This window comes from Oncorhynchus clarkii, chromosome 27, assembly GCF_045791955.1.
Source record: "Oncorhynchus clarkii lewisi isolate Uvic-CL-2024 chromosome 27, UVic_Ocla_1.0, whole genome shotgun sequence".
NCBI lineage: Eukaryota > Metazoa > Chordata > Actinopteri > Salmoniformes > Salmonidae > Oncorhynchus > Oncorhynchus clarkii.
This window is the reverse complement of record NC_092173.1, coordinates 45675589-45690023: the sequence shown is the minus strand read 5'-3', so window position 1 is coordinate 45690023 and position 14435 is coordinate 45675589. Positions and strand designations below refer to the sequence as shown.

Sequence of the window (14435 nt, the reverse complement as noted above, 5' to 3'; positions counted from 1 at the left end):
ATACATAGACATGGAATCACTGGTCACTTTAATCATGTTTACATATTGCTTAACTCATTTCATATGTATGTACTGTATTCTATTCTACTGTATTTTAGTCAATGTCACTCCGACATTGCTGGTCCTAATATATATGTATATTTCTTAACTCCATTATTTGACTTTAGATTTGTGTGTATTGTTGTGAATTGTTAAGATATTACTGCACTGTTGGACCTAGGAACACAAGCATTTCGCTAGACCCGCAATAACATCTGCTAACTATGTGAATGTGACCAATAACATTTGATTTGTTGTTCCCGTTTGTACCACCGCACGATAAAGCAACGCGAGTGTTGAAAATATCGAACGCATGAGGTACACAGAACGCACCGCCAACGTAGAGTGTTGGACTGCTCATTTAAAAATGAATTACTTCCGCCGGAACGCAGAGTTTGATACATTTGGTGGACATGGGGCGTTAGTCTATACCTGTTGTTTCCGAAGCATGTGACAAGTGATTTGATTTCAAGTGATTTAGGCATTATCTTTTTAATATTGTCAAAATCATGTTTGTCATGAAATTTGATTATATTTCATGCTCACATTTCCCCATCACTTCCATAGATTTGTAATTAGTGGTGGCTAAAGTTAGCTGAAGTTTGTCATGGCTGTTTGAAAAAAATGGAACCATGCACTACAGTTTCTCCTGACTGTTTTCAGGGTGAGACGCCATCTAACATTAAGTTGTAAAATAATGAACGACAGTTTAAATTAGAATAATCATTGCAAAAAAACATACATAACTGTGAACAAATTGTTGCACAGGTAAATAAATGCATCAACTCAACCGTTATAACATTATTACAACTTGTTAAAGTTGTAAAGCTCTTAACATATCTGTCAGATAAACTAAACATGCAGTGTGTGTGTGTGTGTGTGTGTGTGTGTGTGTGTTTGTTTAGACTATAGCTTGAATGTCCTGATAATCTACAAAGCTGATTAGTCTCGTTCCTTGTCTAGACAGTGATTGTTGACAGACATCATGACAGCCGTCAATAACTTTATGATATTATTATAGCGAAAAGAAACGTACCTTCTGGTCAAAATAGCATGTTTCATAGTTGATGACGGTGTCCTGAGCATTGAGGTCTGTAACCCCGCCATGCCTCGTCAAAAGTTGCGACTTGAGCGCAAACACATGAAAACAATAGAGCGATAAGATGAGAACGATGGACGTTATGACCGGTCTGGATACCGAAACGAATCCTCCAGACCTCATATCTGCAGTGGCCAGGACGATTCTACAGAACAACCTGTCTGAACAGTCTATATAAAGTGATCTGTGTGGGCTGCAGTCGCATGATGCAGCTGTGAGTAGGAAGGAGGAACCTAGTTAACATTTGTTGATGTTTCACTAAGAGGAAGTCAAGTTGCCAGTCAGCAAATCAGAGTGCATGCAAGTCACACGTTGATGAACAATTAAGCTATCATGTGAGAAGACTTTGTGCCATGATGCAAATTCATTTATGGACAGACTGGGCAAAGATTACAAAGTAACAGTTGGTATATGGTGGAAAGGTTTTCAGTTACAATGTAGCCATTCATCACGAGTTGCGAAAATATAGATGCAAATGGAGCTGCTGCGTTTACGCCTGGGGCATATTCATTACGTAGATTCCGTTGTAAAACGTTTCTTAAACGGAAAGAAACGGGGAGAGAGCTACCTGAATGTTTCCAATAGAAACTCTGGGTTTAGTTGCAATTGCAACTATCTGGACTAATGATTAAACCCCAGGTTGACACTTCACCTTATTATTGTCTTAAATGATAAAAACATTCAGTTTACCTCAGTGCATTCGGTAGGCATGACGTTCTCATGCTCCAGTGCATTTGGTAGGCATGACGTTCTCAAATGCTCCAGTGCATTCGGTAGGCATGACGTTCTCATGCTCCAGTGCATTCGGTAGGCATGACGTTCTCATGCTCCAGTGCATTCGGTAGGCATGACGTTCTCATGCTCCAGTGCATTCGGTAGGCATGACGTTCTCATGCTCCAGTGCATTCGGTAGGCATGACGTTCTCATGCTCCAGTGCATTCGGAAAGTAGTCAGACCCCTTCCCTTTTTACACATTGTGTTAAATATTTTTTCCCTTCATCTACACACAATAACACATAATGACAAAGCGAAAACAAGTTTTTAGATTTTTTTTCTTGAAATGTAATTATTATTTTTTTCATAGAAATGCCTTATTTACATAAGTATTCAGACCCTTTGCTATGAGTCACATGTGCCGAATACAACAGGTGTAGGTAGACCTTACAGTGAAATGCTTACTTACGACCCCTAACCAACAATGCAGTTTAAAAGATATGGATAACAATAATAGAGCGTAATCACACAGTCTTCCGGAACTGCTGGTGCTCTCATGCATGTTTCAGTGTTATTTGCCTCGAAGCGAGCATAGACCTAATTTAGCTCGTCTGGTAGGCTCGTGTCACTGGGCAGCTCTCGGCTGTGCTTCCCTTTGTAGTCTATAATGGTTTGCAAGCCCTGCCACATCCGACGAGCGTCAGAGCCAGTGTAATATGATTCGACCTTAGTCCTGTATCGACACTTTGCCTGTTTGATGGTTCGTCGGAGGGCATAGCTGGATCTTATACGTTTCCACTCCTTGAAAGCGGCAGCTCTGAGCCTTTAGCTCAGTGTGGATGTTCCCTGTAATCCATGGTTTCTGGTTGGGGTATGTATGTAAGGTCACTGTGGTGGGGACGTCATCGATGCACTTATTGATGAAGCCAATGACTGATGTGGTGTTCTCCTCAATGCCATTGGATGAATCCCAGAACATATTCCAGTCTGTGCTAGCAAAACAGTCCTGTAGCTTAGTATCTGCTTCATCTGACCACTTTTTAATAGACGAGTCACTGGTGCTTCCTGATTTCATTTTTGCTTGTAAGCAGGAATCAGGAGGATAGAATTATTGTCAGATTTGGCAAATGGAGGGCGAGGGAGATCTTTGTATGTGTCTCTGTGTGTGGAGTAAAGGTGGTCCAGAGTTTTTTTTCCATCTGGTTCCACATTTAACATGCTGATAGAAATTTGGTAAAACGGATTTAAGTTTCCCTGCATTAAAGTCCCCGGCTACTAGGAGCGCCACCTCTTGGTGAGAGTTTTCTTGTTTGCTTACGGCGGAATACAGCTCATTCAATGCTGTCTTAGTGCCAGCCTCAGTCTGTAGTGGTATGTAAACAGCTACAAAAATACAGATGAAAACTCTCTCGGTAGATAGTGTGGTCTACAGCTTATCATGAGATACTCTACCTCAGGCGAGCAATAGCTCGAGACGTCCTTAGATATCGTACACCAGCTGTTATTTACAAAAATACATAGTCCGTCGCCTCTTGTCTTACCAGACGCCGCTGTTCTATCCTGCCGGTACAGGGTATAACCAGCCAGCTGTATGTTGATAGTGTCGTCAGTCAGACACACCTCCGTGGAGCACAAGATATTACAGTTTTGAATGTCCCGTTGGTAGTTTAATCTCCCTGGTAGGTCATCAATTTTATTCTCCAAAGATTGTACGTTTGCTAACAGAATGGAAGGAAATGGAGGTTTATTCAATCGAATTCTACGAATTCTCAGAAGGCAGCCCACCCTCTGGCCCCTTTTTCTCCGCTTCCTCTTCACGCAAATCACGGGGATCTGGGCCTCTTCCCGAGAAAGCAGTATATCGTTCGCGTTAGGCTCATCAGACTCCTTAAAAGAAAGAAAAACGATTCTGCCAGTCCATGGTGAGTAATCACAGTCCTGATGTCCTGATGTTATTTCCGGTCATAAGAGATGGTAGCAGCAACATTATGTATAAAATAAGTAAAATAATAAGTTACAAACAATGCAAATAAACAAACAAAAAAACACAATCGGTTGGGGACACGTAAAACGGCAGCCTTCTTTTCCGACGACATTGATCATTCTTGATGTTTCTACAACCTGATTGGAGTCCGCCTGTAGTTAATTCAATTGATTGGACATGATTCGAAAAGGCACACACCTGTCTACATAAGGTCCCACAGTTTACAGTGCATGTCAGAGCAAAAACCAAGCCATGGGAGGAATTGTCCGTAGAGGTCCGAGACAGGATTGTGTCAAGATACAGATCTAGGGAAGGGTACCAAAACATTTCTGCAGCATTGAAGGTCCCCAAGAACACAGTGGCCTCCATCATTCTTAAATGGAAGAAGTTTGGAACTACCAAGACTCTTCCTAGAGCTGGCCACCCGGCCAAACTGAGCAATCAGGGGAGAAGGGCCTTGGTCAGGGAGGTGACCAAGAACCTGATGGTCACTCTGACAGAGTTCCTCTGGAGATGGGAGAACCTTCTAGAAGGACAACCATCTCTGCAGCACTCCACCAATCAGGCCTTTATGGTATAGTGATGGAAGCCACTCCTCAGTAAAAGGCACATGACAGCCCACTTGGAGTTTCCCAAAAGGCACCTAAAAGACTCTCAGACCATAAGAAACAAGATTCTCTGGTCTGATGAAACCAAGATTGAACTCCTTGGCCTGAATGCCAAGCATCACATCTGGAGGAAACCTGGCCTCATCCCTACGGTGAAGCATTGTGGTGGCAGCATCATGCTGTGGGGATGTTTTTCAGCGACAGGGACTGGGAAACTAGTCAGAATCGAGGGAAAGATGAACGGAGCAAAGTACAGAGAGATCCTTAATGTAAACCTGCTCCAGAACGCTCAGGACCTCAGACTGGGGGGAAGGTTCACCTTCCAACAGGACAACGACCCTAAGCACACAGCCAACAACGCAGGAGTGGCTTCGGGATAAGTCTCTGAATGTCCTTGAATGGCCTAGCCAGACCCCCGACTTGAACCCGATCAAACTTTCTAAATGCACTGTATACAAGGAAAGGGGGATAACTAGTCAGTTGCACAACTGAATGCATTCAACCGAAATGTGTCTTTCGCATTTAACCCAACCCCTCTGAATCAGAGAGGTGTAGCGGGCTGCCTTAGTTGATGTCCATGTCGTCGGCACCCGGGGAGAAGCTGTTGTTAGGGAGAAACTGCCATCTCTGTTGTTAGGAAGAAACTGTCATCTCTGTTGTTAGGGAGAAACTGTAATCTCTGTTGTTAGGGAGAAACTGTCATCTCCGTTGTTAGGGAGAAACTGTCATCTCCGTTGTTAGGGAGAAACTGTCATCTCCATTGTTAGGGAGAAACGGTCATCTCTGTTGTTAGGGAGAATCTGTCATCTCCGTTGTTAGGGAGAAACTGCCATCTCCGTTGTTAGGGAGAAACTGTCATCTCTGTTGTTAGGGAGAAACTGTCATCTCTGGTTTAGTTTTCTTCAAACAGCCATTACTGTCACGCCCGCTCCCCTTCCCTGGCGTTCGAGGGCACCAGCCATTACTGTCACGCCTGCTCCCCTTCCCTGGCGCTCGAGGGCGCCAGGCTACCCATTATACGCAGCTGTTACCTTCATTACGCGCAGCTGGGCTGTGACGCTCGTCGTTGGAATGAGGGGAGGACCAAAGCGCAGCGTGGTAAGTGTTCATCATTATATTTATTAAACCGAGAACATTAAACAAAATAACAAAGGAGAAACGAAACAGTTCTGTAAGGTGACATACACATAACAGAAAATAATCACCCACAACTCAAAGGAGAAACCAGGATACCTAAGTATGGTTCTCAATCAGGGACAACGATTGACAGCAGCCTCTGATTGAGAACCATACCAGGCCAAACACAGAAATACCAAATTATAGAAAAAAGAACATAGACTGCCCACCCCAACTCACGCCCTGACCAAACTAAAACAAAGACATAACAAAGGAACTAAGGTCAGAACATGACATGCGCTCATTGGACTCACCTGGACTCCCTCACTGTTGATTGCCCCCGTGTATATCTATATATATATACATATGTTCCTCTGTGTTGTTCCCTGTATGTCTGTGTTGTTCCCTGTATGTCTACTCTATGGTGTTCCCTGTATGTCTGTGTTGTTCCCTGTATGTCTACTCTATGTTGTTCCCTGTATGTCTGTGTTGTTCCCTGTATGTCTACTCCTCTGTGTTGTTCCCTGTATGTCTCCTCCTCTGTGTTGTTCCCTGTATGTCTGTTACTCTGTGTTGTTCCCTGTATGTCTGTGTTGTTCCCTGTATGTCTGTTCCTCTGTGTTGTTCCCAGTATGTCTACTCCTCTGTGTTGTTCCCTGTATGTCTGTGTTGTTCCCTGTATGTCTCCTCCTCTGTGTTGTTCCCTGTATGTCTGTGTTGTTCCCTGTATGTCTGCTTCTCTGTGTTGTTCCCTGTATGTCTGTGTTGTTCCCTGTATGTCTGTCCTTCTGTGTTGTTTCCTGTATTTCTGTGTTGTTCCCTGTATGTCTGTGTTGTTCCCTGTATGGCTGTTGTTCCCTGTATGTCTGTGTTGTTCCCTGTATGGCTGTTGTTCCCTGTATGTCTGTCCTTCTGTGTTGTTCCCTGTATTTCAGTGTTGTTCCCTGTATGGCTGTTGTTCCCTGTATGTCTGTGTTGTTCCCTGTATGGCTGTTGTTCCAAGTATGGCTGTGTTGTTCCCTGTATGTCTGTGTTGTTCCCTGTATGTCTGTCCTTCTGTGTTGTTCCCTGTATTTCTGTGTTGTTCCCTGTATGTCTGTTCCTCTGTTGTTCCCTATATGTCTGTGTTGTTCCCTGTATGTCTGTGTTGTTCCCTGTATGGCTGTTGTTCCCTGTATGTCTGTGTTGTTCCCTGTATGTCTGTCCTTCTGTGTTGTTTCCTGTATTTCTGTGTTGTTCCCTGTATGTCTGCTCCTCTGTGTTGTTCCCTGTATGTCTGCTCCTCTGTGTTGTTCCCTGTATATCTACTCCTCTGTGTTGTTCCCTGTATGTCTGCTCCTCTGTGTTGTTCCCTGTATGTCTGTGTTGTTCCCTGTATGTCTGTGTTGTTCCCTGTATGTCTACTCCTCTGTGTTGTTCCCTGTATGTCTGCTCCTCTGTGTTGTTCCCTGTATGTCTGCTCCTCTGTGTTGTTCCCTGTATGTCTACTCCTCTGTGTTGTTCCCTGTATGTCTGCTCCTCTGTGTTGTTCCCTGTATGTCTGTGTTGTTCCCTGTATGTCTACTCCTCTGTGTTGTTCCCTGTATGTCTGCTCCTCTGTGTTGTTCCCTGTATGTCTGCTCTGTGTTGTTCCCTGTATGTCTGTGTTGTTACCTGTATGTCTGTGTTGTTCCCTGTATGTCTGCTCCTCTGTGTTGTTCCCTGTATGTCTGTGTTGTTCCCTGTATGTCTGCTCCGTGTTGTTCCCTGTATGCCTGTGTTGTTGTCTGTATCTGTGTTGTTCCCAGTATGTCTGTGTTGTTCCCTGTATGTCTGTGTTGTTCCCTGTATGTCTGCTCCTCTGTGTTGTTCCCTGTATGGCTGTTGTTCCCTGTATGTCTGTGTTGTTCCCTGTATGTCTGTCCTTCTGTGTTGTTCCCTGTATGTCTGCTCATCTGTGTTGTTCCCTGTATGTCTGCTCCTCTGTGTTGTTCCCTGTATGTCTACTCCTCTGTGTTGTTCCCTGTATGTCTGCTCCTCTGTGTTGTTCCCTGTATGTCTGTGTTGTTCCCTGTATGTCTACTCCTCTGTGTTGTTCCCTGTATGTCTGCTCCTCTGTGTTGTTCCCTGTATGTCTGGGTTGTTCCCTGTATGTCTGTCCTTCTGTGTTGTTCCCTGTATATCTGCTCCGTGTTGTTCCCTGTATGTCTGTGTTGTTCCCTGTATGTCTGCTCCGTGTTGTTCCCTGTATGCCTGTGTTGTTCCTTGTATGTCTACTCCTCTGTGTTGTTCCCTGTATGTCTGCTCCTCTGTGTTGTTCCCTGTATGTCTGTGTTGTTCCCAGTATTGTTTGTCGTGTTTATGTCCAGACGTGGTTCCTGTTCCATGTCCGTCTGTATTAAATGGGTGATTCCCTGTACCTGCGTTGGGCCGCAGAATTACAAACTTCAGCTAACTTTAGCAACGCTAGCTACAAATCTATGTAAGTGATGGGGGGGGCATGTGATCACGTTTTTTGTAAAGGCCGAATCACCTTTAAGTATAATCCAACCAAATATGAGTTGATTTGAGGTGATTTGGACAGTATTTTTTTTAGTGATCATGAACCGTCAAAATTGTGTTTTTCATAAAATTGTTTATTTCGTGCTCACATGCACCCATCACTTCCATAGATGTTAAGTTGTAAAATAGTGAACGACTTCCTTTAAATGATCGTTAAAATTACCATTTGCAATAACGGATGAGTCAGAAACATGAGTCATGTTTAGTGATGATTATTTAATGTACCACAGGATAGCCTTAGGGATTATTTTGTACACATAAAATAAAAGTCATATCCAAATTAAATGTAACATCCTGATGCTTCTCTTTTTCTCAACTGTATTCTATTGAAGGGTTTTACTGTATTCTATTGAAGGTTTTTACTGTATTCTATTGAAGGTTTTTTACTGTATTCTATTGAAGGTTTTTACTGTATTCTATTGAAGGTTTTTTAACTGTATTCTATTGAAGGTTTTTACTGTATTCTATTGAAGGTTTTTACTGTATTCTATTGAAGGTTTTTTACTGTATTCTATTGAAGGTTTTTACTGTATTCTATTGAAGGTTTTTACTGTATTCTATTGAAGGGTTTTTACTGTATTCTATTGAAGGTTTTTCACTGTATTCTATTGAAGGTTTTTACTGTATTCTATTGAAGGGTTTTTACTGTATTCTATTGAAGGTTTTTCACTGTATTCTATTGAAGGTTTTTACTGTATTCTATTGAAGGGTTTTTACTGTATTCTATTGAAGGTTTTTCACTGTATTCTATTGAAGGTTTTTTACTGTATTCTATTGAAGGTTTTTACTGTATTCTATTGAAGGTTTTTACTGTATTCTATTGAAGGGTTTTTACTGTATTCTATTGAAGGTTTTTCACTGTATTCTATTGAAGGTTTTTACTGTATTCTATTGAAGGGTTTTTACTGTATTCTATTGAAGGTTTTTCACTGTATTCTATTGAAGGTTTTTTACTGTATTCTATTGAAGGTTTTTACTGTATTCTATTGAAGGTTTTTTAACTGTATTCTATTGTAGGTTTTTACTGTATTCTATTGAAGGTTTTTTACTGTATTCTATTGAAGGTTTTTACTGTATTCTATTGAAGGTTTTTACTGTATTCTATTGAAGGTTTACTGTATTCTATTGAAGGTTTTTACTGTATTCTATTAAAGGTTTTTTAACTGTATTCTATTGAAGGTTTTTACTGTATTCTATTGAAGGTTTTTACTGTATTCTATTGAAGGTTTTTTACTGTATTCTATTGAAGGTTTTTACTGTATTCTATTGAAGGTTTTTACTGTATTCTATTGAAGGTTTTTACTGTATTCTATTGAAGGGTTTTTACTGTATTCTATTGAAGGTTTTTCACTGTATTCTATTGAAGGTTTTTACTGTATTCTATTGAAGGGTTTTTACTGTATTCTATTTAAGGTTTTTCACTGTATTCTATTGAAGGTTTTTTACTGTATTCTATTGAAGGTTTTTACTGTATTCTATTGAAGGTTTTTTAACTGTATTCTATTGTAGGTTTTTACTGTATTCTATTGAAGGTTTTTTACTGTATTCTATTGAAGGTTTTTCACTGTATTCTATTGAAGGTTTTTTACTGTATTCTATTGAAGGTTTTTACTGTATTCTATTGAAGGTTTTTTAACTGTATTCTATTGTAGGTTTTTACTGTATTCTATTGAAGGTTTTTTACTGTATTCTATTGAAGGTTTTTACTGTATTCTATTGAACGTTTTTTACTGTATTCTATTGAAGGTTTTTACTGTATTCTATTGAAGTATTGTACTGTGTATTTCTCCCTCTCGAGTCTCTAGACCATAGAAGAAAAGGTACGAGACATGAAACACAGTTTGACCAAGTTACTCAGTACTGTAGCAGTTTGACCAAGTTACTCAGTACTGTAGCAGTTTGACCAAGTTACTCAGTACTGTAGCAGTTTGACCAAGTTACTCAGTACTGTAGCAGTTTGACCAAGTTACTCAGTACTGTAGCAGTTTGACCAAGTTACTCAGTACTGTAGCAGTTTGACCAAGTTACTCAGTACTGTAGCAGTTTGACCAAGTTACTCAGTACTGTAGCAGTTTGACCAAGTTACTCAGTACTGTAGCAGTTTGACCAAGTTACTCAGTACTGTAGCAGTTTGACCAAGTTACTCAGTACTGTAGCAGTTTGACCAAGTTACTCAGTACTGTAGCAGTTTGACCAAGTTACTCAGTACTGTAGCAGTTTGACCAAGTTACTCAGTACTGTAGCAGTTTGACCAAGTTACTCAGTACTGTAGCAGTTTGACCAAGTTACTCAGTACTGTAGCAGTTTGACCAAGTTACTCAGTACTGTAGCAGTTTGACCAAGTTACTCAGTACTGTAGCAGTTTGACCAAGTTACTCAGTACTGTAGCAGTTTGACCAAGTTACTCAGTACTGTAGCAGTTTGACCAAGTTACTCAGTACTGTAGCAGTTTGACCAAGTTACTCAGTACTGTAGCAGTTTGACCAAGTTACTCAGTACTGTAGCAGTTTGACCAAGTTACTCAGTACTGTAGCAGTTTGACCAAGTTACTCAGTACTGTAGCAGTTTGACCAAGTTACTCAGTACTGTAGCAGTTTGACCAAGTTACTCAGTACTGTAGCAGTTTGACCAAGTTACTCAGTACTGTAGCAGTTTGACCAAGTTACTCAGTACTGTAGCAGTTTGACCAAGTTACTCAGTACTGTAGCAGTTTGACCAAGTTACTCAGTACTGTAGCAGTTTGACCAAGTTACTCAGTACTGTAGCAGTTTGACCAAGTTACTCAGTACTGTAGCAGTTTGACCAAGTTACTCAGTACTGTAGCAGTTTGACCAAGTTACTCAGTACTGTAGCAGTTTGACCAAGTTACTCAGTACTGTAGCAGTTTGACCAAGTTACTCAGTACTGTAGCAGTTTGACCAAGTTACTCAGTACTGTAGCAGTCAAAAGACAGCAATATCAGCTAGATTAACATTAGTCTGATCAAATACTGTTCAGGAGGACAAAAAAAAGTATATATATATATTTATATATAGCCAGTAATATAAAAGCAATGTGCTAAGTTAAAATACAGGCGTTACAACAAACAAGAAATTGAAATATTAAAACTACACTATCAATATACAGCAGATTATGATGCTGTGTAACAACAGTACACCATGGCGATCAGGTCTAGAAAATAAAGCTAGAAGACACTCAAATAAATGGCAGGAGCTGTAAGATAAAAACACCAAAAGAATATGGAATACAGTACAAATTATCCTGAAATCCAGACCTGTTTTATGCCAACATTCCAACATTCCACAAGGAGTACAAAGGAGTGGAATGTTAGTACAAACAGACTGGTACCCAGGCTACAAATAATTCTGTGTACAAAACTAAAAATCGAAAATGTTTTGCTTTCAAAGAAAAATGTGGTAATATAGAATGCATGACACTTTCAAATCACGGCAAACATTGGGCAATCAACTACAGATGTAGTCTCTTAATTTGATCACTCTTTTGTTGCTGAGAATTTTCCTGCAAAAAAAATGGTTCTAAAGTTTGTCATTTCCACTTTGAAATTTCAGACTCAAGTTGCCCTAACGAAAAACGTATCAACCCCTCAACGAAAAAAAAATGTTCATTAATTATAATCCACATAATAATTCACATTTCCTGTGATTGGTCACTCTAAAAATCACAATAGATCACATGAGATGTCATGGACTCATCTTAATATTAGATTCATTTTGATGTCTGAAAACAGCTGACACTCATTTAAATCTAACCATGTGTTTAGAAACAGCAGATTGCCCCTTTAAAAAAAAATCAACCGCAAAGAAAACAAATACATTTTGAACTTAATGTTGAACTAGTGTTTTAAACACTTGAAAAAGTTGAAATATATTTTCCGTGCAGCTAACTAGAGGCTATGGGTTAACTGAACCGGTAATGTAGTGCATTATTAAATGCATTATCAAGTAACAATGCATTCATCAAATAAAATAATACAATTGGCGATAAACAGAATTTTGTTTAACTGAAGAATAAATATAATCTATTCTTGAGTACGGGTTTGATTTTCATATTAGACAACATGAAAATGTGAAAACAAAGGAGCAGCAGGTAAAATGTTGAGAATCTATTTTAAACTAAAAATATAGATTCACAGTTCCATTGTAATAACATGTGCAAACAATCAGACGAATACATTAAGGGAATTGTTACGTTTAGTCATAGACGCGGGTCCATTATCCGAAATGAACATTACTCATGAACACTGGTACATTATCCGAAATGAACATCATTCATGAACACTGGTACATTATCCGAAATGAACATCATTCATGAACACTGGTACATTATCCGAAATGAACATCATTCATGAACACTGGTCCATTATCCGAAATGAACATCATTCATGAATACTGGTACATTATCTGAAATGAACATCATTCATGAATACTGGTACATTATCTGAAATGAACATCATTCATGAATACTGGTACATTATCTGAAATGAACATCATTCATGAATACTGGTACATTATCTGAAATGAACATCATTCATGAATACTGGTACATTATCTGAAATGAACATCATTCATGAACACTGGTACATTATCCGAAATGAACATTATTCATGAACACTGGTACATTATCCGAAATGAACATCATTCATGAACACTGGTACATTATCTGAAATGAACATCATTCATGAACACTGGTACATTATCTGAAATGAACATCATTCATGAATACTGGTACATTATCTGAAATGAACATCATTCATGAATACTGGTACATTATCTGAAATGAACATCATTCATGAATACTGGTACATTATCTGAAATGAACATCATTCATGAATACTGGTACATTATCTGAAATGAACATCATTCATGAATACTGGTACATTATCTGAAATGAACATCATTCATGAACACTGGTACATTATCTGAAATGAACATCATTCATGAATACTGGTACATTATCTGAAATGAACATCCATCATTCATGAACACTGGTACATTATCCGAAATGAACATCATTCATGAACACTGGTCCATTATCCGAAATGAACATCATTCATGAATACTGGTACATTATCTGAAATGAACATCATTCATGAATACTGGTACATTATCTGAAATGAACATCATTCATGAACACTGGTACATTATCTGAAATGAACATCATTCATGAATACTGGTACATTATCTGAAATGAACATCATTCATGAATACTGGTACATTATCTGAAATGAACATCCATCATTCATGAACACTGGTACATTATCTGAAATGAACATCCATCCATCATTCATAAGACAAAAGCAGACAAAAAACAATACTTGAGCATCGTCCCTATTCTCTATAATAGCGCACTACCTTTTGACCAGAGCCCATAGGGGCTCACAGGGCTGTGGTCAAAAGTAGAGAGCACGGACTACATGGAGGATAGCGTGGGATACACACACACACACACACACGACTGCTTTCTTTATCATGCCGCTCTGCATTGTATTCAGGCGTGTCAAACTACATACACCATTTGACACTTGAGTAAATTGAGCCGAGAGACAAAATGACTTGTGCAAATCAATTTTATAATAATGCTAAGGTTTGAAATGAGTTAAACCCACACCGGGTGTTTGCTACTTGAAGGAATTTTAACTTTAACTTATGAGCTCTCGGACATAAAGTGTACTGATGAGGAATAAACACAAAAACCCTTTATTGATCACTTCTGGTAAATTGATCTTTTCCATTTCTTTCAATACTGTAAAAAAAAAAAAATGGCTCCAATCAATTACTCAATAACCAATAGGTCAACTGAGGAAGCCTAAATCGAAAGGGTATATAATATCTATGTATTAAATGTTGTGCATTGTATAGGTAGGCTACAATAGCTAACTAACAAACCATTTCATGTAGCATGCGTCAACATTTAAATGCATAAGTGTTTGAATTGTATTTATATATATATATATATATATATATATATATAAATATAAAAGTGGTTGGGTGGATTCTCATTCACACACATTCGTCTATTCAATCGTATTCAGATCATTTGTTGTTGACAAATTAAAAGAACTTGAATTGGGCTGTACATGTCCTGTTTGTGAGGAAATAATTGTGGTTCTTTTGAAAATCAGGTGCTGGTGGTAGCTCCTCCTGGATTTTCGTGTTTTTTTAATCTACCCACCAACCCACAGGACAGGAGGCACAACCCCCCCTCTCCGTTGAATGAATGAATGAATGAATAGTGTATGAATACATTTAACCTCTTAAAACCTTCCTCAGATTTCCTTTTTTGGGGGAAAAAAATAAAATAATAAATACCAAT

At 39.3% G+C, this 14435-nt stretch overlaps 1 protein-coding gene across 1 annotated transcript in view; it reads right to left on the bottom strand.

Annotated features, from left to right (window-relative positions):
• The window catches only part of LOC139386099 (prolylcarboxypeptidase (angiotensinase C)), a 52023-nt gene extending 50656 nt beyond the window's left edge, over positions 1-1367 (bottom strand). Inside the window, exon 1 of the mRNA XM_071131524.1 lies at positions 1076-1367. Within this exon, the coding sequence (XP_070987625.1) occupies positions 1076-1261 (186 nt within the window). The 5' untranslated portion in view covers positions 1262-1367. The remainder of the gene's footprint in view (positions 1-1075) is intronic.
• Between the last annotated feature and the right edge of the window lie 13068 nt (positions 1368-14435).